This window comes from Lepus europaeus, chromosome 10 (genome assembly GCF_033115175.1).
Source record: "Lepus europaeus isolate LE1 chromosome 10, mLepTim1.pri, whole genome shotgun sequence".
In the NCBI taxonomy this organism is placed as follows: domain Eukaryota; kingdom Metazoa; phylum Chordata; class Mammalia; order Lagomorpha; family Leporidae; genus Lepus; species Lepus europaeus.
Genome location: NC_084836.1, coordinates 24,878,495 through 24,904,702, shown reverse-complemented (window position 1 = coordinate 24,904,702; position 26,208 = coordinate 24,878,495). Strand labels below are relative to the sequence as shown.

At 44.6% G+C, this 26,208-nt stretch overlaps 1 protein-coding gene, 1 long non-coding RNA gene and 1 other non-coding gene across 4 annotated transcripts in view; 2 read left to right on the top strand and 1 right to left on the bottom strand.

Moving 5' to 3' along the window:
- Window positions 1–24,674, bottom strand: part of LTA4H (leukotriene A4 hydrolase) — a 42,332-nt gene extending 17,658 nt beyond the window's left edge. The window contains exons 1-11 of one of the 2 annotated variants that reach the window (XM_062203092.1): window positions 24,444–24,674; window positions 15,347–15,477; window positions 13,265–13,385; window positions 10,802–10,870; window positions 8,488–8,592; window positions 7,411–7,463; window positions 3,915–3,987; window positions 3,546–3,686; window positions 2,690–2,713; window positions 1,577–1,647; window positions 999–1,110 (exon numbers count right to left, since the gene is read on the bottom strand). In XM_062203092.1, coding sequence (XP_062059076.1) covers window positions 999–1,110; window positions 1,577–1,647; window positions 2,690–2,713; window positions 3,546–3,686; window positions 3,915–3,987; window positions 7,411–7,463; window positions 8,488–8,592; window positions 10,802–10,870; window positions 13,265–13,385; window positions 15,347–15,477; window positions 24,444–24,602 — 1,059 coding nt within the window. In that variant the 5' untranslated portion in view covers window positions 24,603–24,674. The remainder of the gene's footprint in view (window positions 1–998; window positions 1,111–1,576; window positions 1,648–2,689; window positions 2,714–3,545; window positions 3,687–3,914; window positions 3,988–7,410; window positions 7,464–8,487; window positions 8,593–10,801; window positions 10,871–13,264; window positions 13,386–15,346; window positions 15,478–24,443) is intronic. The other variant, XM_062203091.1, reaches the window with a different exon arrangement.
- A 220-nt stretch (window positions 24,675–24,894) lies between these two features.
- LOC133767589 (uncharacterized) overlaps window positions 24,895–26,208 on the top strand; it is a 134,286-nt gene continuing 132,972 nt past the window's right edge. The window contains exon 1 of the long non-coding RNA XR_009866896.1: window positions 24,895–25,100. This is a non-coding gene — a long non-coding RNA (uncharacterized LOC133767589). The remainder of the gene's footprint in view (window positions 25,101–26,208) is intronic.
- TRNAD-GUC (transfer RNA aspartic acid (anticodon GUC)) lies at window positions 25,084–25,155 on the top strand. The gene has a single exon. It is a non-coding gene; the product is annotated as a tRNA-Asp (tRNA).

Sequence of the window (26,208 nt, the reverse complement as noted above, 5' to 3'; positions counted from 1 at the left end):
ATTATGCACTCACATAGTTCCATGCTTACTATTCAGTCAACTGAGGTCCTTAACCAAAAGTGCACTTTAAAGATCTACTGGACTTTTTCTAGAATCGTCTCAAAGTTAATTTTCTTGCAAAATTAACAAAAGAGACTTGTGTTATGCTGACTAGGTAAATGGCTCCTTTTGTTTGATTTTTTTTTGGAAACTGGCCCATTTTTTTTTTGACTCCTACACAACTCTATTCTGGCTTGGTTAGTCCAAATGAAGGCCTCCTTTAAAGACCAATTAACAATCCCAAACCCCTTCCTTCACTTTCCAAGGGTGAACGCCTGAGGCTGACCTTCGATTCTAAACAACTTGTTCCCGGTGACTTGCAATCCATGTAAGTATTAATGAATTTATGTGCTTAAAAATTTTTTAAGATGACATAAACATACTAGAGAAAATTCAAACACATCACCAGCTATATCACAATGGTAGAGATGCAGGGGCCAGCGCTGTGGCACAGCAGGTTAATGCCCTGGCCTGAAGCATCAGCATCCTGTGTGGGCGCCAGTTCTGGTCCTGGCTGCTCCACTTCCAATCCAGCTCTCTGCTGTGGCTTGGGAAAGCAGTAGAAGATGGCCCCTGCACTCGCGTGGGAGACACGGAGGAGGCTCCTGGCTTCAGACCTGTGCAGTTCTGGCCGTTGCAGCCAATTGGGGAGTGAACCATCGGATGGAGGACCTCTCTCTCTCTGCCTCTCCTCTCTCTGTGTAACTCTAACTCTCAAGTAAAAAAAAAAAAAAAAAAAAAAAAAAAAAACAATGGTAGAGATCCAGTGAGACCCCACAGCTTCCAACACAGGCTGGGTCATGAACACCACCTGCATCAGCTGAGTATTGCAGTCGCATCTGCGTCATTTCCTACGCCTGTAAAATGGCTTTTGTGTTGCTATCTCAGAAAAGACAGTTTACAAAAATTCAGTGTTTGAAACCCTATGGATGAATGCTTGTAAGCGTCCAATCGGTTACCGTATTTTGTAGTTCTCCCCATCCTCCCAGAGCGTGAAAATGTCTGAACTTTTCACCAAACAATCGCCCACAAATGTGGCGTTCCAGATAGACAGTATGTCCTTCATTCAACCTGAAAAAAAAAAAAAAATAGAATTAAAAAAAAAAAAAAAAAACAAGATCGCTGACACAGCAGAGAGAACAGTTGTTTTAGGCACTAAGACCTGAGTATTTTCTTTGGGCTTTTCCACATAGTGAAGCAGTCACAGTGTCAGCGGACAGCCTGTGTGGCGTCCAGGCAATCCCGACCAGCAGAGGGCAGCATGGGGAAGTAAGCCCCGGCTCTGGGTTCACACACACCAGTGTATTAACACGTGTCAGGAACTGAGCACAACCACAAAGTGCACACGTAGAGCTGTTTTCCAGAAGTGCACATGTAGAGCTGTTTTCCAGAATTTTTTTTTTTAATCGCTTTCTACCAGAGACAGCAGCATCATCAGAAACCCAAGATAAACACATGAAACAATTCAGAGTGATGGGAGGCAGGGAAAGAAATCTGTAAAGAACTACTAAGAAAAAATAATTTAAAAAAATATTACCAAAAGTGGTCCCAAGTTTTGTTGGTCACTAGGTTTCCTGTCCAACTATGAGATATTTCGTGTGCAATAACCTAAAGGAACCCGTGTAAATGATTAGTAGTCAAATTAATTACCTTAACTTAAAATAAATCATTATTTAAGCACTCGTATTCTTTCAACTTCACATTATTATCCAGTTTTTTTTTTAAAAAAGTTGACTGAGACATTCAGGAAGTTATTCAAAGATGAAAAATGGCATAGTTAAAATAATTAGAAACAATTATTTAGAAAATATTAAATTGATTTACCAGTCCATTAAAAATATTTCATAAACATACGAAGAAATCAAGCCATAAAATTTTCATAAATTTGTCCCACATAATTGTAAATGTTTTGCGATTAGAATTCCCAAATAATTTTTATGATCATATCTTCAATACAATATCACAATATATTTTTTTCTTTTTTAAAAAATGCTTTTGGGACCAGCACTGTGGTGCAGTGGGTTAAAGCCCCAGCCTGCAGCGCTGGCATCCAGTATGGGTGCTGGTTCGAGTCCCAGCTGCTCGACTTCTGGTCAAGCTCTCTGCTATGGGAAAGCAGCAAAGGATGGTCCAAGTGCTTGGGCCCCTGTACCCATGTGGGAGATCTGGAAGAAGTTCCTGGCTCCTGGCTTCGGCCTGGCCCAGATTCAGTCATTGCGGCCATTTGGGGAGTGAGCCAGTGGATGGAAGACCTCTCTCTCTGTCTCTACCTCTCTCTGTAACTCTGCCTTTCAAATAAATAAGATAAACCTTAAAAAAAAATTTTTTTTTATTTATTTGAGAAGCAGAGAGAGATCCCATTGGTTCAATCCCAGATGACCACTGGGGCTGGGGCTGAGAAAAGCTAGGAGCCAGGACCTCAGTTCAGGTCTCCCACATGGGTGGCCAGAACTCAATTACCTGAGCCATCACTGCTGCCTTCCCAGGATCTATATTAGCAGGAAGCTGGAATCAGGAGCTGGAGCTGGGAAATGAACCTTAGGATTCTGATTTGGGATGTAGGCATCTTAGGCTAAACCCCTGCCTACGCAATGCATATTTTTAACACCAATTTTTGAGGGAAAGAACATAACAAGAACTTTTAACTTACATTGGAGAGTGATTTGTCACCTGCCTACAAAAAAAGAAAGAAAGAAAATTAACTTATGATTTGATTACATCTAGCATACAGGCAATAAATATACTATAATTTTACTATGGCACTTAAAACAGCTCAAAAGGGACATGCATTGTAACAACAAAACAAAAAATGCAGGACTGAAAAAATAACATCATTCTTCCTTGCCCTAAAATCCTAGGGTATTCTTCCAATTGCAAGAGGGCCAGTATACTTGTCTATAATTAACTTCCAGGAAATATTTCTCCTATTTCCATCTTCCATATATGTTCTTTACCTATTACTGTCTTTCTGTCCCTATTTCTCTTGATACATTAAAGTTGAAGATGTTTGGTGTGCCCTGTGGTGTATTTCATTTTCTTTATTTACTTGTTAACCCATTACTCGCTTGGTTCTAAGAAGGATTTAGAGTAGCTTACAAGGCACATAAAATAATAAAATATAGCAAAATATTGAGGGCCAACTCCCTTCCTATGAGTGGTGCACTGAGGGTTTTTTTTAAGCAGTACCTAAGTGACAAGTGTAAATGGTGTAGTTTTTGGCCTGGATACATTATTCTTCAATGGATGGCTGTTACACAGCAATTCCCCCCCCCCCCCGCAACACCCCAAAATACCTTGAACATTAATATTCTCTTTTCTCAAATGTCAAAATTATTATCTTTTGAAAAATAAGTTTGTGATAACCACAATAAGCAATAAAATTAGAAACAAGGGTCATATGAACAAGATAAAAAATTTCTATGTATATTATTACAAGTCCGAGATTCTTCCCAAGCTAGGTTTATTTCTGAGAAGACCTCAACTTGGAATGAAGTATTCACACTCACCAGAAGAGTTGGGGTGACAAACGTAAGGCAGGGGTTCTCCATGCCACCGTAAGGGAAGGATGGGGGCAGGACCAGCAGGTCATACTGCCCCCACACATAGGGGCCTCCCAGATCTTCTGCGATTTTAAGCATAGATTCCGTCTGAAAAAATGAATGCATATATATTTGCATGTCTCATTACCCTAATAATATCTTAAAAGCATATATTGCTTTGAAATTAAAATGATAAAAAATGTATGGACCAAAAATCTACATGAAACAAAACATTTATTTTTTCACCCTGTCACTTGAGTCCATCACATTTCACATTCAAAAATTTAACTCTATTGTTTACTGTAATTATTAAAAAAGGATTACTATAGAACCAACCTCAGAAAATTCGAAAGCAGACTTTTCCACCTGCTCTTTCTCAGACCATACCAAAGTTCTTGGGCCAATTTGCCTGAAAAATTAAAAAGATTAATAGAAAAGAAATTTAAGCAAATTACTCATCTGGGTTCTAGGAAAGATTTACTTTACTTTACTTTTAAAACATTCTTTTTTTTTTTAAGATTATATTTACTTGAGAGACAGAGTCACCACAGTGAGAGAAAGAGACAGAGACAGAGACAGAGACAGAGGCCTTCCATCCACTGGTTCACTCCCCAGTTGGCTGCAATGGCCAGAGCTGTACTGATCCAAAGCCAGGAGCCAAGAGTTTCTTCCAAGTCTCCCACACGGGTGCAGGGGCCCAAGCACTTGGTCATCTTCCTCTCCCCTCCCAGGCCATAGCAGAGAGCTAGACCAGAAGAGGAGCAGCCGGGACTAGAGCTGATGCCCATATAGGATGCCAGCACTACATGGAAAGGATTAACCTACTGCGCCACAGCATCAGCCCCTCTAGGAAGGATTAAGACTTGTACGCAAACCCTTATAGTGGGTGTGGATTTTCTGTAGGCATATGCAGAAGGGATGAGGGTAAGTGGCCTGAGAGACAAAGGCGCCGGTGTGTGTGCAGCCACAGACATGAGCTCCCTAAGCAGGCAGTCAGGGTCCAAGGAAAACACAACATGAAGGATTTCCACAGTTAGCTTAGGGCTCTGCAGATCCAGCTTCCTCCTGCAGTCTCCCAACTGTAGAAACCCAGTTGTAGCTCATAAGAGATTTTTCCAGATCAGAGATGGGTATAAACTTTGTTATGTGCGTACATGTTGAATACTTGTCTAAGAAGCAGCAAATAAACGGAAAAGGAAGGATACAACATGGATGTTCCTTGAGGACATTTTTGCAAGTGAAGTAACAGTCACAAAAAAGACAGACACTATTTATGATTCTGCTTATATGAGGCATCTAAATAGTCAAATGTATAGGAAGAGAAAGCAAAAAGGCTAAAGGAAACAGGAAAAGAGGAGTTGTTACTTAATGGGTAAAGAAATCCAATGAGAAAGTTCTGGAGATCTGTTTTACCACCATCTGAATAGACTTAGCACCACTGAACTGCATATTAAAAATGACTGGGTAGGAAATTTTATATTTTTTATCACAATTAAAAAAGATAGGTCCGGTGTTTGGCTCAGAGGTTAAGGTGTCGCTTGGGATACTTGCATCTCATGTTGGAGTGCCTAAAGTCAATTTGAGTCCAGACTCCATTAGCTCCCTGTTAATGCACACTCTGGGAGGCAGCAGGTGCCAGCTCAAGAAGCTGGGTCCCCACCACCCATGTGGGAGACCTACACTGAATTCTGGACTGGCTGTTGAGGGCACCTGGGAAATGAACCACTGGACAGAAGCACGCTCGCTCTCTCTCTGCCTTTCAAATGAATAAAACAAATAAATACAATTCAAAACTTTTTTATTTTATTTTTATTTTTTGACAGGCAGAGTGGACAGTGAGAGAGAGACAGAGAGAAAGGTCTTCCTTTGCCATTGGTTCACCCTCCAATGGCCGCCGCGGTTGGCGCGCTGCGGCCGGTGCACCGCGCTGATCCGAAGCTAGGAGCCAGGTGCTTCTCTTGGTCTCCCATGGGGTGCAGGGCCCAAGCACTTGGGCCATCCTCCACTGCACTCCTGGGCCACAGCAGAGACCTAGCCTGGAAGAGGGGCAACTGGGACAGAATCCGGCGCCCCGACCGGGACTAGAACCCGGTGTGCCGGCGCCGCAAGGTGGAGGATTAGCCTATTGAGCCACGGCGCCACCAGGAATATTTTTCTAACCAACTTCCAGGTGATGCCAAAGCTACTGGTCTGAAGACCACACTGTGGGCAGCAACGGGAATGAGTGTCATCCCACAGAAGTTTAATGAGAACCACAAATGTGCACATCTCTTATCTAATTCAAAATTGTTGGGGCCGGCATTATGGCAGTGAGTTAAGCTGCTGGTTGTGTTGTAGGCATCCCATATGAGTGATGGGTTTGAGTCCCAGCTGCTCCACTTCCAATCCAGTTCCCTGCTAATGTGCCTGGGAAAGCAGTGGAAGATGGCCCCAGTGTCTGGGCCCCTGCTACCCATGTGGGAGACCCAGATGGAGTTCTAGTCTCCTGGCCTTGCCTTGGCTCAGCCTTGACCAATGCAGCCATTTGAGGAGTGAACCAGTAGATGAAAGGTCGATCTCTCTCTTTGTCTCTTCCTCTCTCTCTCTGTAACTCTGCCTTTCAAATAAATAAAATAAGTCTAAAAAAAAAAAAAAAAAAAAACCAAACTGTCTAGTATACACATTTAAAAGAAACAGATTGAGTCAGTTTTTGTAACAGGTATTTAACCCAAGTTAGGCAAAATATTAGCATTTCAACATGTCATCAATATAAGAAATCATTAATAAACACTCGAGATTGGTAACAGTGTCTTTAGTACAGTTTGAATGAGCTGCACTTCAGAAGCTCAGCGGCCTTGTGCAGCAGGTTAGTGCCAGTGGTTGCTGTATACACAGGCAGGTCTACACTGAAGGAGCTCCCGAGTCAGAGGGCCGAGGTGTGGGTCCTGGCTCCAACACTGTCTAGCGCTGTAACTGAGTTACTTACCAAAACTCACTGAGCGTCAGTTTCCTCAATGGTAGAATAAGAACGGATAATTATATCTACTCCACAGAGTTCTGAGGATGCGAAGAGAGAATGTACGGGAGTTGGCACGTAATGAGAGCTTGTGACTGTCAGATGCTGTGACGACTGTTATAATTATTTAGCCTGGGCCTTTACATATGGAAGGTCTGTTAATCCTCACACGAATGATGCCTTTCAAGTGCACATTACTATTTATTTTTTCCAGAGGAACAAAATGAGACTCCCAGAGGCTGTGGGTGGCCCTGGATGTAGTCAGTAACTGCTGGAGCACGAATGTGAAACTGTGCCTGCCTCACTTCTCCTTCCATGCCCGTTTTTCTAGCAATCCAAAGAAAGTAATTACGACTGACATTCTTAATTTTCAGTTTGGAAACCAGAACAAACAAAAAATTAAGAAGGAAGGCTACTCTAGTAATTGACAAAACGTCAATAAAACAGCTCACATTTCTGTAATACTTATCAGCTTCCAAGTGTTTTACCACCTGTTGTCTCATATAATCGCGCTAGGAGGTAGGAAAGGCAGACGGCAGCCCTTCAAAGCCGAGGGGACGGAGACTATGGGAGGTGACATGCCCAAGTCTGCATAGAATCTAGCTCAGAGCATGTTCATTCTACAATACCTGGAAAATCTAAGAAGTAACTGATAACCACTTTGCAATGTAAAATGAATTTCCTGCCTAAATTTTAAAATCAAGTATGAATTTTTCCAGAGCTGTCAGCTTAGTATCTTGAGAAATTCCCAAATGATCTGCCAGTTAATCCCGACAAAGCTTCAAGATGCTCGAGGTTGACTCTTTCCAGAAACTCAAGGTGTGCTCAAAAACTCACCTGCTTTCTAAAGCTCCGACAACTAAAGCAATCAGGTAGCAGGGTATCGGGACCTAAGGAGGCAAACACACAGACACCACACACTTACATTAGTGTTTAAAAAGGATACGAGGTGCAACAATTCACCCTTAAAATTACCAAGTAAATTCGCTTTAAAATTTCCAACTATCAGTACCAATATTTTCTTTTTGTACCTCTCAGATAGTTCTCATTTTTAAGGAGCTGAAAAATTCAAAATTGTGATGTAGAATATTTCAAAACATCTGTTTCCCTTTTTTACCATGAGGAAGAAAAGCTTCCAGCATAGGGGAAGCACGACTGCACATAGAATTAGAAGGTATGTTTTCAGCATTTCTCCAACAGGAAACCACAAGAAGACAATTACGCTTCTCCCTTATGTTTTCTGCTTCTATTCTCCTGAGTTTTAAAAAAATCGAACCTTTTTTTTGTCTTTAACCTACACTGGTTTCATCTAGAGACACAAAATAAGCCAGCATTAGGAGGAGGCCAAAGTAATGGGAGCATGGGACCACAGACACCGAGGTGGGAACAAAACGGTGTATTGTGAGGTCAGCTTAAAAAACCTCATAAACACACACACAGGCTTGCACGTACAGTCTGTTCATTAAAAGTCACAGACACAAGTCCAGCTACTAGCTACACAGGACTTTTAACTTACGGGAGTCCCACACAGTATTTTTCTGGTCTAAGATAGCTTTCTCATGTGTAAATACCCTCAGTAGCCATAAGCCCACCCTGTAGTACCAGGGTAGGTGAAAGTTAGAAACTGTAAAAAAACAGGGAGCCTGCTACCAAACAGAATGAGGGAAAATGGAATCAGGCACACTCCCTGCTTAGCCACCTGCTTCTTCAATACGGCACTGCTGGTTAGTGGAACAAGATTCTCTAAAAATACACACACACACACACACACACGAAATGAAGAAAGCAAAAGAAGCCAAACGCTGCTTTCTAAATTCTAACCTACCTCAAAAGTAATTTTGCTCCCTGAATAGGGAAAAGCTAGTGGTAGTTCTCCACTAACTACAAATAAAAATGTAGACCCTACGAGCTTACCTTTTGGCTGAATCGGTATATTTTCCTGCTTGGGTCTTTTGGGTCAGGTGCTTCTCCATCACGAATGGCACTCATAAGTGCCACCAGTTCTTTAGGGACAGACACCTAGTTGAGAAGAAAAGTCATTTCTATTTAGAACTGAAAGGTTCTATGCACCTTAAATTATGTATGTAAAAGAACTGTTACACCCTTCTTAACTGCCTACAGAATGAACAGATCATGAGCTCAAAAACTGTGTCTATGTCATCTTTGTAAACAGAATTAACAATAGGTAAAATTGGCTTCCTTGAAAATGAACATGAAATATTCATCTGTGCATAACAGCGGAGCTTTGAAAGAAACTGGATTTAGATCCCAGCTCTGCCCCTACTAACTGCAGACAAAGGCCAACAGTCTCCCTGAGGCTCGGCTTTCCCATCAGACAAGAGTAAAACAACACAGATTTGCTGCAAGGAATACATAATGTGAAGTGAGGGGCCCAGCACCACACCGGGCAATGGCAGCCATCATCCTTGCTCCCCATACACATCCAACACAAACTCAAAGGGACAGAAAATGCAGTTTCAAACATTTTTATATTTAAAACCTGCAACTGCACCCAACAAACAAGAACTTCAAGGGTAAATGTGAGAAACTAAAACTTAGTGCCAAAAAACTATGAAATAATTTTCTCTGGAAATTTGCATGGAAAGATCCTTATGGGGCAAATCATACAGTACTTATGTGTATATCCTAGCTCTGTGATTCTGGAAGATTTATTTTGAATAACAGCTAGCATAAAGGACTGGCCCCTGGGTAGTAATGATCTAGCAAGCTTCCACCCTAGTGAGTGCTGGTATTCATGAGTATTCTTGCACGGCTCAGGACTCAAACACCATTAGGAACGCAGGCACAGAAGGAGGAGCGTTTCAATCAGTGCTGTAACAATCAGAAGCCCAGTGCTCAACAGCAGGCAGGAGGTGATTTAGTTTCACCTCCTCCCTCCCTAGAGGCAGTGATGTTGTATACAGGAGACCACCGAAGATGAGGCTGTACGTGTTGACCAAGGTCACACAGGCATTCAGTGGATAAGAACAGCACAGAAGCCTGGACTCTTTGCTTCCAAGTGTGACATTCCACAGCACTACACTGGTGGTTTGGTTATAGGATGAGGGCGGAGATCAAGAGGGTCAGTGTGTATCTACAGCTTCGTCTTCATTCTATTTGGTCTAAGCAGACTGAGCCTCTGGGATGGTGTTTATTAATTATCATCCAGTTTCCCCCCTAAATTATCAGCACCTACTTCAGGATTAAGTTGGAAATGTATACATGCAATATATGCCGTTAGGACACCTACATAAATGTATATAGGCCTACAGAGGGCATTTACAGGAACTTGTCAATGCCAGTTTTTAAAAGTTAAAATAAGGAAATGGTTCCTGAAGTCTTGGTTTTAGTTCCAGAATTCTTTTGAAAAGCAGAATAATACATATTTTCTTTTTTAACACTTGAGTTGTTTAAAACTGCCTTTAAAGTAGAGATTCAGAATGAGGTCTACAACCTCATTTTTATATATCAAAAGCAGAATTCCATTGAGTTAAAATATTTCTAACGGGGCTGGTGCCAGGTTCTAGTCCCGGTTGCCCCTCTTCCAGTCCAGCTCTCTGCTGTGGCCCGGGAGGGCAGTGGAGGATGGTCCAAGTGCTTGGGTCCCTGCACCCGCATGGGAGACCAGGAGGAAGCACCTGGCTCCTGGTTTCGGATCGGCGCAGTACCAGCCATGGTGGCCATTTTGGGAGTGAACCGAAGGAAGGAAGACCTTTCTCTCTGTCTCTCTCTCACTGTCTAACTCTGTCAAATTAAAAAAAGATAAAATAAAAAAAATATTTCTAGCTCTAAAGCTTCGGTTGTCACATTTTGTTTGTCTGTTTGTTTAAATACTTATCTGTTTATTTGAAAGGCAGAGTTACAGAGAGGCAGAGAGAGAAAGAAAGAGAGGTCTTCCATCTGCTAGTTCACTCCCCAATTGGCCGCAACGGCGAGAGCTGGGCTGATCCAAAGCTAGAACCCAGGAGCTTCTTCCAGGTCTCCCATGTGGGTGCAGGGGCCCAAGGACTTGGGCCATCTTCTACTGCTATCCCAGGCCATAGCAGAGAGCTGGATCAGAAGTGGAGCAGCCGGGACTCAAACCAGCGCCCAAATGGGATGCCAGCACTGCAGGTGACGGCTTTACCCACTAAGCCACAGCGCCAGCCCCCAGTCGTCTTTATTTACCACTGACACCACGTTGACGTAATTGGATCATTCACTTCGGTCAATAACGTGTAGCCTTTACCTCTGCGGTGTAGGTGAGCTTCACAGAAGGGGTGTCCTGGCAGGGAAGAATCGCTCTGCAGTGGATGGCCTGGGAGGGGAGGAAGAAAAACAACAGCTGTTTCCCTTTCTTAGAAATCAGTTATTCAGATATCAGGAAAACTGAAGCATTGCTCTTTTGACATATTCACTTTATAAATAAAAACAGGCCTTTTGGGATCTTTTAAAGTAGCAAAAATGGATTTGCAGATTTAAAAAAATCAATTTCCCATTTTAATCTACAGGCAACCCTCCCGTTTCAGTGGAAGCTTGAAACACAGAGTCCAGCCGTGTGATCCCGCTCGATGCTCTGAACACCAGCAGTGCCCAGCGGGCAGCTCTCAGGAGGCCTGAGGTTAAAAGCACTGCTCGTGACAGAAATGCGGGCACCACAGCACACCACACCATCCTGGACAGGCACTAGGAACACAGGCCGCTGAGCCCTACAATAAAGCAACTTGCTTGCTTTCTCTTATTGTTTTAACATCAAATCCCATTTTTGCTTTTTCCTCGTGGGTTACTGATCTAATGCGGGTGCCAGCGTTCTAAGGAACTCAGCTTGAGAAATGTTGCTAACATCTGGACATTTCAATCTTGCCACAAATTTTGAGGCAAAAACAGGAAGAAAAGAAAAAAGAGAAGGAAGAGTTTCGCTCAACACCGTCTAGACATATTAACTCACATAATGTGCAAAGTATTTCTGTTTCCACAGTAACCTATCATTAACACTGGTAGCTATCAAGAAAACCCAGAGGGATGGGCATCTGGTCTAGCAGTTAAGATGTCTGCATCCCATACTGGAGTGCTTGGCTTTGAGCCTGAGCTCCACTCTTAACTCCAATTCTCTGCCAACATGCACCCTGGGAGGCATCAGGGGATGGCCCCATAGGTAGGTCTCTGCCACCCACCTGGGAAACAGACTGAGTTCTCAACTCCTGGCTTCAGCCTGGCTCAGCCACAGCCATTGTGGGCACTTGGGGGCTGAGCCAGAAGATGGAGCTCATCTCTCTCTTTCCATAAAATAAAATATTATAAAACCATTCTGACCAGAGCATCTCTGATTTTATACTCTAGCCTTTATAAGTAAGTCTGTTTACTGCTGGTAAACAAATGAAACTCAGGTTCTTTGAGAGCTTAAAGGAAACCTGATACTATCACCCCTCTCTGAAGCTCTTATAAATCATAGGTTTATTTTATTCCAACTCAAAATTCCTTAAATCCCCCAAACTCCAGCTCCTTCACTTCAGTTTTAGAAAATTTTCTAAGGATATAGGCTTCAAAATGACCCAAGCTGGATTAGGTAGGACTAAAAGAATCACTTGATTCTCTCTCTCAAAACAGTTTCAAGACCAGGCCTGTACTGCTCCTTAGGGTTCACTAGAGGGGTGGTATTTCAACTGTTGTTGACAACAGGAAATGCGCATTTCAAGTTTACATCCTTGGGTCTCACATATCTTACATTTCTTGCTAACTTTAGTTTATTGACATTCTATATGAAATACTGACTGAAAAGCAGACATTTCTAGGAGCTACAGAGGGGCAACTTTGTAAATGACTGCCCCAGAACACTGGCTCTCTTCTAGATCACTCAACTGAAGCTTCTGTGATTAAAAAGATATTTCAAGTGGCCAGAGAAAACAAACATGTCTAAATCATGTGCCAATGTGGCTTCATTTGTGATCCACTTGCATCCAAATTGGAGTCCTACATGACTTCTATCACACAGGAGTGAATGTTAGGATGCCTGAATATGCAGAGTACATATTTCAATGGAGAGACAGTAAATGTTTAATAATGTGAGTTCCTTTCATCATGAGTAACTTGATTACTAGCAGAATTAGGTCTTTTTTCTTTCAGAAAACAGTTTGATACTTTTATAATCTTAGTGACAGATTGTCTCTGATTATGGTTTTTTATCTTTAATTATTTATATATATATATATATATATATATAAAGAGAGAGAGAGAGAGAGATTTGTAAATGTGTAAGAAAAATCTAGAAAGGCTTCATTCTAAACCCAATAGTAGTTACTTCTGAGTAATAATGTCCAGAGTTGTTTAGGAACCTGATCTTACACTTTCCACTTCTTTAGCATGTTTCATAACCAGTACCTTACTTTTGTTTTATTAATCTTTTCCTTTCATTTTATGACCATACACCTAGTGCCCACTCTATGGCATGTTCTAGGTTCTGGGAATATAGAAAAACTCTAGATAATATAATTTAGGTAAACACGTTTCCAATTAAAAGATTATTTTTCAAAATAATACACAAATGTGTTAATAGCAAGAGATACAAATGAAAATATGCGACTTTTGTAATATAAAGTAAAACACTATATCAAGTAAGATCCACACATTCATAAGACCGCTATCCATCTTGCTTGATGAACCTGCACGTGCTGGGAACTTTCTGGGTAATAAATCAGCCTGGAATCCTTTTTACCTGGCACTGACTGAAGAGATACGGGTGCTCCTTCCCGGAGGTTTGTTCAGGAGTGAGCCACTGAAGAGCAGAAGAGTTCGGAGATGTCTCAAAAGAAATTTCTATCACAACTTCTTGATTTCTGTATGAGATTAAAAAAATATCTATTAGAGTATAATTCCACCTGATTAATATTTATAATACATATAGTGAATAATATAAACTCATAATACAAGGGGTCTTCAAAAAGTTCATGGAAAATGAGTATTATGAAAAAACTATGCATGGATTTCCAAGTTTGGCACCAAAATAAATTAACATTTAATTTTGTTTTTCAATGAACTTCATTCTGTTAAAAAGATTTATTTTATCTATTTGAAAGGAAGAGTAACTGGGAGGGAGAGATAGAGCTCTTTCATCACTGGTCGACTCCCCAGATGGCCTGGTAGTCCTGGCTGGGCCAGGCTGAACTGCATCCAGGCCTCCTATGTGGGTGGCAGGGGCCCAAATACTTAGGCCATCTTCTGCTGCCTTTTCAGGCACATGAGCAGGGAGCTGGATCAGAAGTGGAGCAGCTGGGACTGGAACTGACACCCTAATATGGGATGCCAGTGTTGCAGGAGGCAGCTTAACTTCTGTGCCACAACGCCAGCCATTCCCACGAACTTTTTGAAGTACCCTTGTATGTATGGTAAATGACAGAAAGAATACTGCATGCGATCTCATTATGGACTGAGAGTAAGCTGTAGGAGTGTCAAACCCTTGGATAAGTTTGCCTGTTGGCTTTCCTGTGGCAGTGCCTGCCTGTGTGGCTTTTTCACTCTACCATGCTAACTGCTAATGAAGATGTAAGGAGCTAACATTAGCTGAGTGTCTCCCAGTGTGTCACACACTTGGTGTCACCATTTGGTCTTTTATGACAGTTGGAAAGTGAAAAATAATTTTGGAAATTCAGCTACCACCATGGTAGGTGCAGATGCATGCACACAGCAGTGCTAGTGTGTAAACTTGCTGGTCCACAACAACTAAGTCAAGAGGTGGAGAATACTCGGAACCTTGGAGAGGATTTGTTATGTCTGCTGAACTTAGTGATAAGCACATCTGTGCTTGATCTTTCTCTTCTTTCTAGTCCTTCATGTAGATTGCATTCTACTGAAGTTTATCAATCTCCTAGGGAGTGGAGCCCACAAAAATGACCTCTTCCCAGCAGATACTTTCTGAAGCACCAATGAGGAGAAAACAGCAAGAGCTCTGGGCACCAATCGCCCTGCCTGCGTCTGATCCAGACTGTAACACCTGCTGGAGCTGTAAACCTGGGGAAAGCATTTAACCTCCCTATGGCACAGTTTTTTTCATCTGTAGAATGGGATTAATGACATGTACTCCGCAAGTTATGCCTGGGGGTTTTCTATCTGCTTTTTAAAGGGGAGGAGAAGGTGTGAAAACATGGCTGCTGAAAGGTGAGGGGTCACCCTTGTTCCAGACCAACAGTTTTCACGCCTCTGCCCCCCACCCAAGTATAATCAAGGGAAGGCAGACGTTCCCAATATGGCAATTCTGCCTGGTTCTTCCTTGAGTAAATTATTTTATTTCTGCTATTTCCTTTCCTAGTTGATAAATTACAGATCATACTGCATAGGATTACTATGAAGATCATACGGAAATGCATCTAAAGCATGTATCCAAAAGCAGTACCTAGCAACAGCACAGTTATTGTTGCTACTGACATCATTACTGTTGTTCCACTAACAAAAGGAGCTGGGCTCTGGGGCAAGACTGAGGAACGCGCAGCTTGCGAAAGCGCCCAGGTTCTCTCCGAACACTTCCTGGTGATGTCTCTCTAGGCACTGGTAAAATGATGAGGATTAAAGAAGTAACAGTTACCCGAAGTCCTAGCCTTGAGTATTTCAGACAGTACATCTCCTTGGTATCTTAGGAATAGATAATTTTTGCTATAAGCCTCAATTTGAACAGATCAGTAGGAGTGGTATACCAAAAGCTACATACCCACAAACGAGACAAGGGAAAGGAGAACTGTCCAAATTACTTAAAATTACTTCCCCATTACTCAGGTATAAAAGAGAAAGAAAATCACATTCATACTTGCTCAGAGCAATAGGAAGAGAGATTTCCATCGGTGATCCTTTGTAACTTTGCCTTTCTCCAAGAGCATATTTGACTTCTTGCCCATTAATCACCACTTTCTCTATGGTGAGGTCCTTTGTGTCCAAAGTCTAAAATTAAATCAATATTTTAAATAATCAGACATCGTTTTCACATCAGAAAAAAAACTAGTATTAGATAAGGGCTAACTGCAATAATTACAGAGTAAAACAAGCTGCTTATGGAGAGTAAACTACAGAGGAAACTCTAGAGATTAAAGGAGTCAAAAGTGAATCTAGGTCTCATACCTCCAGGCCTTAAACTTCCTGAACATTTCTAGTTTTAAGATTTGTATTACATATATATGTATGTATTTTATATATATTATATGTATTGCATTTTACTGAATGCATGTATTTTATATATATGGTATATATGTAATGTAACTCTGGCACAATCACACAAATTCGGGGCTTTAAGTAAAAGTCAAATCTAAATCAAAATGTCTTCAATTCTGTCTACTTAATTTCTCTCACACCTATAACTCTGATTCCTCAATGTATCTTATCATTTCTTCCTGGAATTCAGAGTCCAATCCCATAGTGTACTTTCAAATACAGTATACTCACTTGAGTATAGTATACTCCTAAAGTGTTGTTTCAAATCTCCCAAAATTAAACCAAATCTGGCATTTCTCAGGCACATAAGTAGACTGTACTCATACATCATTGTTGTACATCTGGAAAGCCCAACTTCATATAGCAACTCTGAACAAATGATCCTGCAGACTACACCTACTTGCCATGGCCAGCAAAGGCTAATGTTTTGGGGAGGAAGGAGTGGGAGAACCAAGTGTCTGAGTATTTCCCGAGTACTAGAAACCATACCCTTTCATTACCTCTCAACTAATCATGCTTCAGAATGTTCAACCTTTCTTAAGAGCTTGTTTGGAGGTTCTAGCAGGGGAGCGCAGCTACTCGTATACCCTTGACCAAAGACCGGTCCTCCTCTGGCGGGGAAGGTCGTCCTCTTCGACCGAGCGTGCAGCTTCGGGAGGGACGCACATGGAGCGATGAGGGAGGAAGGGGACACCCGCCTAGTCAGCCAGATCAGCCGAATCAACCCTGGCGATCAATGGGGTGACAGATGTCACAGCCAGATCACCCTCACATCCCAGAATGTTCAAACTTTCTATGCTACAAAACTGCTTCTAAACAACCGGAACAAGAAACAAACCTCACATTTTATTTCTGAAACTTCTTGATGACCCATCTACCCACTCCTTCCTTTCTCCTTTTCTTAAATTCCAAAGACAACTGTGGTTGCTACTCCCACTTCCTCATCATTCACTCTATCCTTCCCCCTCCTCAATATGGTCTCTGGCTCCATTGCTAGAGAAGCATAGACCCTCTGGTCAACTAGGTCTTTTCTGTCCAACAACTTCGGCCTCTGACTATGGACCACGCCACTGGGTTGAACCCCCTTCCTTGGCTTCTCCGCCTTTACATATAAACATTCTTCTACTTGCCTAATGCTTTTTCCTTCCCTTCTTTCAAACATGGATGTGGCCAATGATCCAGCATTGGTTCTTTTTCTTACCATATTCTTCACTCCCTAGTTCTACCGCCACATCTTCAGATAGTTTCACCATGCAAATGACTGCCAGTCTACAGCTGTTATCACCACCCCTCCTCCAGCATGCCATCCAAACAGCATTACTCGATCACTTCACATTTTCACAGGAAGTATCAATTCATATTCAACAGGCTTATAAAAATGAAGCCATCATTATGCCCTAAGCCAGTTCTTTCCTGTTTCCTTGACTCTGTTCATAAAACTCAAGGTAAGTAAGGTTTGATAGAAATAATACACAGTTGATTTCATGTAGCCAATCAGAAAGTTGTATTTTTTTCCTTCAAACTGTTTTCATATTTACCTTTCTTTCCTTCTACCTCCATCCTAGGTAAGGCCATGGCCTATCAGGACTCCCTCCTACCTCATCCCCCTGTCTTTGGCATCTGTCTTCTTTTCCCTGATTCTGACCTGGAAAAGCATGGGGGGCTGGAATGCCAAGAAACACTCATTTCCCAACAACTTCTCTTTTATATTAGCTAACCATGCGTGATAAGCTCAAGAAGAGTCACAAAGGTAATCATTAAGTTTCATTCCTACCTCTCTAGAGTTAATTTTTGCTTGGGATGAAATTTCTATCCTGGTCTAATTTTCTTTTTCTTCTTTTCAGGGAAGTCCAATGTGTTATGAGCATCATCTGTTTCCTTCCTAGTGGGCAATTATTTCTTCCGGGTTATTTTCTTTTTGGGGTACCTCAACCATTACTGTTTCTCTAAATTAGTAGAACTGGCTTATCTTCCAGCACTTGTCTATCCAGAATATAGGGGAAGTATCTTACTAAGCCTAATAGAGTGAATGGGTATTTAGCCTAGGACCTGAGTTAAATCCCTGCCTCTGGCTCCCAACTCCGGCTTCCTGCTTGTGCAGACCCTGGGAAACAGTGCCGGCTCAAGTCACCACTGAGTTCCTGCCGCCCACATGGGAGCTCTGAGATTGCCCTTCTGACTCCTGGCTCCAGTTGAGTCCAGCCCTGGCTATTGCAGGAATTTGGGGAATAAATCAGAGGATGAAAAGAAGTGTCTCTGCCTCTCAAATAATTAAAAAATTTTGAAAACCAGATATTTGGCCAGCGCCATGGCTCACTAGGCTAATCCTCTGCCAGTGGCGCTGGCACCCCAGGTTCTAGTCCCAGTTGGGGCGCCAGATTCTGTCCCGGTTGCTCCTCTTCCAGTCCAGCTCTCTGCTGTGGCCCGGGAGGGCAGTGGAGGATGGCCCAGGTCCTTGGGCCCTGCACCCGCATGGGAGACCAGGAGGAAGCACCTGGCTTCTGGCGTCGGATCAGCACAGCGTGCCAGCCGTAGTGGCCATTTTGGGGGTGAACCAATGAAAGGAAGACCTTTCTCTCTGTCTCTCTGTCTCTCATTGTCTGTAACACTACCTGTCAAAAAAACAAAACAAAAAAAAAACAACAAAAAAACCAGATATTCTAGTCCCCATTTCTGAATATCTAAGAACTTGATTTGAATGAATATCTATTTTTTTTAACAACTCATATAGTCCTTATAACCTTAAAGATGAACTAATTAGGTACAGGAGAACACATTCCATTTTCTGTGATTTTCTGTATTACCGAAACTATTTTTTAAAGTTATTTATTTGAAAGGCAGAGTTACAGAGAGGCAGAGGCAGAGAAAGCCTTCTATCAGCTGGTTCACTCCCCAGATGGCCACAATGCTGATCCAAAGCCAGGAGCTTCCAGGTCTCCCACACGGGTGCAGGGGCCCAAGCACTTGGCCATCTTCTACTGCTTTCCTAGGCCACAGCAGGGAGCTGGATCAGAAGTGGAGCAGCCAGGACTCAAACCAGTGCCCATATGGGATACTGGCACTGCAGGCAGTGGCTTTATCCGCTTTGCCACAGCATTGGTCCCCTACACTCTCAAATCTGTTCAAAATCAGGAGTCAGTTATTGCTATAATTATTTTTTGTGAAAGTCTTTTCATGTTTTAGCAGTATGCTCTATCCTTGCCTACAGTACTTACTGCATTACATTATGATTTTTTAAAGATTTCTTTTTTTCTTTACTTGTAAGGCAGAGTTGGGCCGGCACTGTGGCTCAACAGGCTAATCCTCTGCCTTGCAGTGCCGGCACATCGGGTTCTAGTCCCGGTTGGGGCACCGGATTCTATCCCGGTTGCTCCTCTTCCAGGCCAGCTCTCTGCTATGGCCCGGGAAGGCAGTGGAGGATGGCCCAAGTCCTTGGGCCCTGCACCTGCATGGGAGACCAGGAGAAGCACCTGGCTCCTGGCTTTGGATCAGCGTGATACGCTGGCCGCAGCGGCCATTGGAGGGTGAACCAACGGCAAAAAGGAAGACCTTTCTCTCTGTCTCTCTCTCTCTCACTATCCACTCTGCCTGTCAAAAAAAAAAAAAAAAAAAAAAAAAAAAAAGGCAGAGTGACAGAAAGAGATCTTTCCTCTGCTGGTTCACCCTCCAAATGGCTGCAATAGCCAGGTCTGGGCCAGGCCAAAGCAAACAGCCCAGAACTCTGGAGTGATGGCTCAATTCCTGCCACCTGCCACCCAGGTGGAAGAACTGGATTGAGTTCCCGACTGGCTCCCAGATTCAGCTTGCCAAGTCCTTGCCAGCCATGGGCCGGGGAGTAAATCAGAGAATAGTCAGCCTCTCTCCCTCTTAACCAACTAAAATTAGTGTCAGTTAATGCGAGAAAACAAGTTCTAGAAAACAGAAAATGCAATGTGTAAGCAGTATATCTGAAGTGCCAAGCAGCAACTATGATCCAACTCCCTTTCGAATTTCACTAATAAATGTGAATGCAACAAGTGGCCAAGAACTGTAATAAGAAAGAGAAGCAAAGGGAACTGGATACCTGTCAAGTTGGAATTAGTACTTCTCAACATTTACTGAGCACTGACTATATGCAAGGCCAAGATACCCATATGCAAGGGGAAATGTGCACTATGAAATACTGCATGAATCTCAAAAATTTCTGGTTTACCAAAATAAATTTATTTTTAAAAAAGATTTTATATATTTATTTGAAAGGCAGAGTAAGAGAGGGAGACAGAGATTTATCTGCTGCTTCACTCTCCAAATGGCTGCAAGAGCCAGGACTGGGCTAGCCAGCAGCCTGGACCTCCATCCGGGTTTCCCTTGTGGGTGACAGGACCCCAGGCACTCCTGCTGTCCCACTGTTTTCCTAGGAGCACTAACAGGGAGCTGGATTGAAAGCAGAGCAGCTGGTCCTCTGTTATGGGATGCTGGCATTGCAGATGGTGGATTAACCTGCTGTGCCACAAGACTAGCTCCAAATTTACCTTTAAGTCTATTTTACCATTATCTTTTAAAAATAAATCATTTATATGAAAGGCAGAGAGAGAGAGTGCCCATTTGCTGGTTCACTAACTCTCCAAATGCATGCAATAGCTCTAGCTGTGGGCCCACAGCCAGGACCCAGGTCTCCCTTGTGGGTGGCAGGAACTTGAATCATTTGAGCCATCACTGTTCCCTTCCAGGGTCTGCATTAGCAGGAAGCTGGAGTGGCGCTGAGTACGGATGCAGGCATACCAGCATGGGATGTGGCTGACCCAACTGGTCTCAACCACCAGGCCAAATATCTGCCCCTCCACTAACTTTTTGAAATACTCTCAAATCAGGGCCAGCGCCGTGGCACAGTAGGTTAATCCACCTGCGGCACTGGCATCCCATATGGGCACCGGTTCTAGTCCTGGCTGCTCCTCTTACAATCCAGCTCTCTGTTCTGGCCTGGGAAAGCAGTAGAAGATGGCCCAAGTGCTTGGGCCCCTGTACCCGCAATGGGAGGCTGGGAAGAAGCACCTGGCTCCTGGCTTTGGATTGGTGCAGCTCCCGTTGTTGCAGCCATCTGGGGAGTGAACCAACAGAAGGAAGACCTTTCTCTCTGTCTCTCCCTCTCACTGTCTATAACTCTATCTCTCAAATAAATAAATAAAATCTTTAAAAAAGCCCTACTTGGCCGGCGCCGCGGCTCACTAGGCTAATCCTCCGCCTTGCGGCGCCGGCACACCGGGTTCTAGTCCCGGTCGGGGCACCGATCCTGTCCCGGTTGCTCCTCTTCCAGGCCAGCTCTCTGCGTGGCCAGGGAGTGCAGTGGAGGATGGCCCAAGTCCTTGGGCCCTGCACCCGCATGGGAGACCAGGAGAAGCACCTGGCTCCTGGCTTCGGATCAGCGCGATGCGCAGGTCGCAGCGCCAGCCGCGGCGGCCATTGGAGGGTGAACCAACGGCAAAAAGGAAGACCTTTCTCTCTGTCTCTCTCTCTCTCTCACTGTCCACTCTGCCTTTAAATAAAAAAATAAAAAATAAATAAATAAATAAAAAAAATAAAAAAGCCCTACTTATGATAGGGAATTATGGATGACATAATTTACTATATCCTCTTTGATCAATGTTTCTCAAAAAGGGTTGCAATTTTAAATGGCTGGCCAATTGTCATGAAACATATATAACTAATTCCCTTTTTGCAGAGACTGCTGGGAAGTCCCATGTCAACCTTGTTACCTATTTCTTTTTATGTGTATTGGGTTTTATACCATGTTTTCCTATCCTTTTTCTTTCTCTGATGCTTTAATTACTTTTAATTTTATAATGTATATGTTATAAAGTAGAGAATTTTTTTAAAACTTTATGTCTCATTACTGTCGACATTTTCTACTTGTTATCTGTAGAGGGCTACGAAGAAAAAAAACATAAGATTATTATTATTATTATTATTTTTTTTTTTTTTGCTTATTTGACAGGTAGAGCTAGACAGTGAAAGAGAGAGACAGAGAGAAAGGTCTTCCTTCCGTTGGTTCACCCCCAAAATGGTCGCCACGGCTGGCGCATAGCGCTGATCTGGAGTCAGGAGCCAGGTGCTTCTCCTGGTCTCCCATGGGGTGCAGGGCCCAAGGACCTGGGCCATCCTCCACTGCACTCCCGGGCCACAGCAGAGAGCTGGCCTGGAAGAGGAGCAACCGGGATAGAACCGGCACCCCAACTGGGATTAGAACCCGGAGTGACGGTGCTGCAGGCAGAGGATTAGCCTAATGAGCCGTGGCACCAGCCGAGATTATGGTTTAATAACCAAAACCAAAATCAGCACCTGGATTTGATCCACAGCTCAGGCATTTACTTGGGGAAGACACAGGCTTTGTAGCGACAGGAAGCTATGTTCAGTCCCTGGCTTCTGCCTCTTTCCAATACATGATCTCGGCCATGACACTGAAGCCTGTTTGAGCCACCAACTCAGAGAATATCCACCCCATCCTACCACCCAAAATTAAAAATTTCACTCCAAGAAACAAATGCTTGAAAATTGCCACAAATTTTGTATACCAAGCATCAGTGTAAATTAGCCAAAACTTGAAGATAATTTTATAAAGCTGGGAATTAGTTCTAATAGCATCAAGTTCTTCAGCATCAAGAACCCTGAGAATGGAGAGGAAAGAGAACATGATGTCTCCTCTCCCAGCACTGGCCCTGGCCCTTCTGTGGGTGGTGATGAGGGACATGCCATCTCACCTTGGAGATCCAGTTAGCACGACTCTCAAGGTAGCCCATACAAGTATTAAATCCATCCATTAACCAAACCTCTGAGAGCTTTCTACATGTTAAGTGCTATACTAGAAATGTGAGACATAATGAGATAGGAAACAGTCCCTACCTCCAGGAGAGGGGGAAACAAGCTAACTTCAGAAATAAGTAAATACATAAAACAGGTCCTAGTCTTGGGTTATTGTCATAAATAAGCAAATGATAAACAGATGTCGCTTTGTACTACAAATAGCCCTCCTTGTATAAAATCTAGCATTTAAAAAATTCCAGGCTCTACTTTACCAAACAGACATTCCAACCAGAAAACATAAAAGCTTTACTTTTTTGAATGTGAAAACCATGGGCAGGTGTTCAGACCGGGACAATCTTTTCCACAACTAAGCATCCTGGCGACTCTCGCTTACCCAGGAGGCAGAGGTAAAGCTTTTCTGCTTAAAAAGCAGATCAGAGCAGACGGTTATAGTAAGCAGGGAGCAACTATCAAGAGCCACTTTCTTTCAATAAAAGGAGACTGTAGTGAAGCAGGACTTGACTTTGGTGCAGCCCAGGTAAAGCTGCCACTGACTTAATAAAAGATAGCATGGTACTTCAAGAAGACCAAAGTGCAACCTACAAGGAAGCAGTTCCTTTCTTGCTTATAACACTTATCATTTCTTTTTTACAGTACTCTTGGTGGTTACTTATTATACATATATACCCGGAGGAGTCAACCTGTTGTTCAAATCCATGAGTCTAGCAAAATGTTAAAGGACAAAGAGTAAGAAAGGAAGGGACCTCAAAACACAGACCTTCTATACAAACAGGAAAAAGAGGCGCGGAAGCTACCAGTGCTACACTGGTAATTTCGCCCAATTATTTGGCCTCACTGATTTCCCTCCTCAAGCTTACAGCATGTCCAATCTGATTGCTTTACCAGATAGAACCACTGTGCAAAATAAACTCTATCACCCTGTCCTGGTGAGAAGCTGGCCTTTCCGTGCTCCTCTTATGTCTAAAATGCTCTTCCAGGACACTCTCGGGCTGGAAGGCACAATCCACACGCCCCCCAGACAATCTGAGTAGGAACGCGGAACACAGGCTATGCAGTACAGACAAAACCCACTGAACAGCGTTCCGTGAACTTAAGTCTGTCTACAAATGCTTAGCTCAGAGAGGTGCATAGTTCCTAAGCGGTGTGGTCATGACTTGCTCGCTGGAAGCAACTACAGATAAACCGTATTTGAGCCATCCTTAGAGAGCTGGAATGTCCCACCCATCAAGTTATGGGCAGAGCTAAGAATCCAGCGGAAGACAAAGGTTGCTCCTAGAGTTAGAAAGCAGAGGTTGGACGTTTCGGGGCAGGGCAGAGAGAAGAGGTCTGGCGGGGCTGCAAATCCAGAGAGGCTTCAGCTCAGTGGCAGGGAGATGGAGGAAAGGAGGCTAGCGGCGGGATCCTGCGGACCCGCGGGCGGACACGGAGGTGCCGGGGACCGAAGCGTGGGATCAGGCACCCTCCGGCTGCGGGATCCGAGACTTGGATCCGACTGTGGGCCGCCAAGCGCAAGCGAGAAGGCTGGGGGTTCTGGGCGGAAGGCCGGGGCAAAGGGGGAGGCCACGCGGGGCGCCGGGAACTAGTTCCAGGGCGAGGGACCAGACTGCAGAGATGAGATTGAGAGCGGGGCGCGGGGGTGCGGACCTCGCGCTGGGTGCGCCCAGGGACGCACGAGGGTGCCAGGGGGTGAGAGGACGCGTGCAGGGGCGGACGCTGAGAGATGATGAGCGGAGGCTGAAGATGAGGTGCAGAAGGCGGGTTGGGGGCTGCGAAGGGGCACCGGTCCGGGCAGAGCTGGGGCGGAGTAAGCCGAGATCTTGGGTCCCGCGGGGCCTAGGAGTGGGTCGGGAGTTGGGTGGGCGGCCGGGGAGAAGCGGGCACTGGGCAGGCGCCCACCGTACCAGGCTGCGCAGGTTGTCCTCCTGAGACTGGACTGTGAGCGCTGCGATCCCAGTCAGCGCACGGCGGCTGAAGTCGACGCTGCAGCGCAAGTGCAGGTGCGTGGTCCGGCAGACGGAGGCCGGAGAGGCCAAAGAACAGGTATCCACGATCTCGGGCATGGCTCTGGCGGTTCCGCCGCACACCGATCCGCACGCCAACACTCAGCCGCCACACTTCGACTGAGAACTGAGGAGAAGAGAGGGAGGGAGGAAAAGAAAAGGAGGGACTCGCGGCGCACGCCGGGAAGGGAGTTTTCTGAAGCTAGAGGAGCGTGGAGGACGGCGAAGGCGGAACTACAATTCCCGTGGTGCAGCGCGACAAGGCGCGCGCTTGGCTGCCTGGGAGCGTGTGTGTTGGGGGTGGTCAGGGGACCGAGATGGTTCTAGGAGCCAGAGACGAAGGAAGAGGCGGAGGGAGGTGGGGGCAGCTAGAGGAGGGGTGGATCGAGGGAAATGGTGAGAAAGACAGCGGGAAGAGCAAATTGAACGCTTGCGTTTAACTTCGAGGAAGACTACGACGGCAACAAATCCTGTGGAGGCTGAGGAACGGGCGGGACCAAACCACATAAAGGGCCTGTCAGAAAGCCGCTTCTTGTGCAGTTCCTCGTTAGTATAGTGGTGAGTATCCCCGCCTGTCACGCGGGAGACCGGGGTTCGATTCCCCGACGGGGAGGCACAATAGAGTTTTTTTTTCCTTTTTCATATTTTTCCCGATCCTTCCACTGGTTTAGTAGTGATTGATGCCGACTTGCTGTGTTGACAACCCTTCAGAAGCGAGTGCATTTCCAGTGCCATGGTGGCATCCAAGTACAAGTGAGCTCATTTCTGTCCGTTTCAGAGCCTGTTAGGCACATTTCCAAGCCTTAGAGACCCAAAACAGAATTAGCCAACATTCCCCTCTAAGAAACTCCAGTCTTAGGAAGTGTGAAGAGAAAATTCTGTGATAAGATGGTGCGCTGGCGGCAATGGGACTGCGGCTCCTGCCTCCGCTCTGGCGCCCTCCGGCCGGTGAGGCAAAGTCGGGGTGGGGTCGCAGAGTGGGCCTGGGGAAATGGGGCGAGGCCGGGTCTCCAGGGCCGTACACAGCCGTGCCTCTAGGCTGGAGGGCACGAGGAGGCCGCTGGGAGGCCTGGTGGAGGGCGGTAACTCGTGAGGGTAGAGGCAGGATGCTAAGTCCCGGTTTGAGCGTGAGGAGGGCAGGCACCTGTGGGAGGCAAAGCCCCGAGGCCGTGTCAGGTGGACCTGCGGACACCCCAGCAGGTGCAGCCGTCGCGGCGGTGGGCTCAGCTCCAGCGGAACGAGCCCGCAGAGGAGCCGCGACGCTGGACGCTGGGAGAACGCCACAGGTGAATCTTATACCAGGGCTGGAGGAAGGGGAGGCTCTAGCAAGAGCCCTCTGAGATGAGAAGGGAACGTTCCCCTTGGGTTTGGCAACGAGGCGGGAGTGAGGAAAGCGGCGGTTTTAGCTGACTTCTGGGGTGTGGTTGAAGGTGGGAGCCAGGGAGTAGCGGATTGAGCAATGATGGAGCAGGGCAGTAGACCAGAAGCCGCTCTGTCAAGATGCCTGGCCAGCGTCAGCAGGGAGGATGAAAGGGACAGCTAGGAAGGCATGCACAAGGGAAAGTGTTTTATAATTTTTTAAGGCAAGAGAGAGTTTAATATGTTTAGGTACAGAGATGAAAGGGTTTCTAGAGAAGAAGAAAATGAAAATTTAAGACGTGTGTGG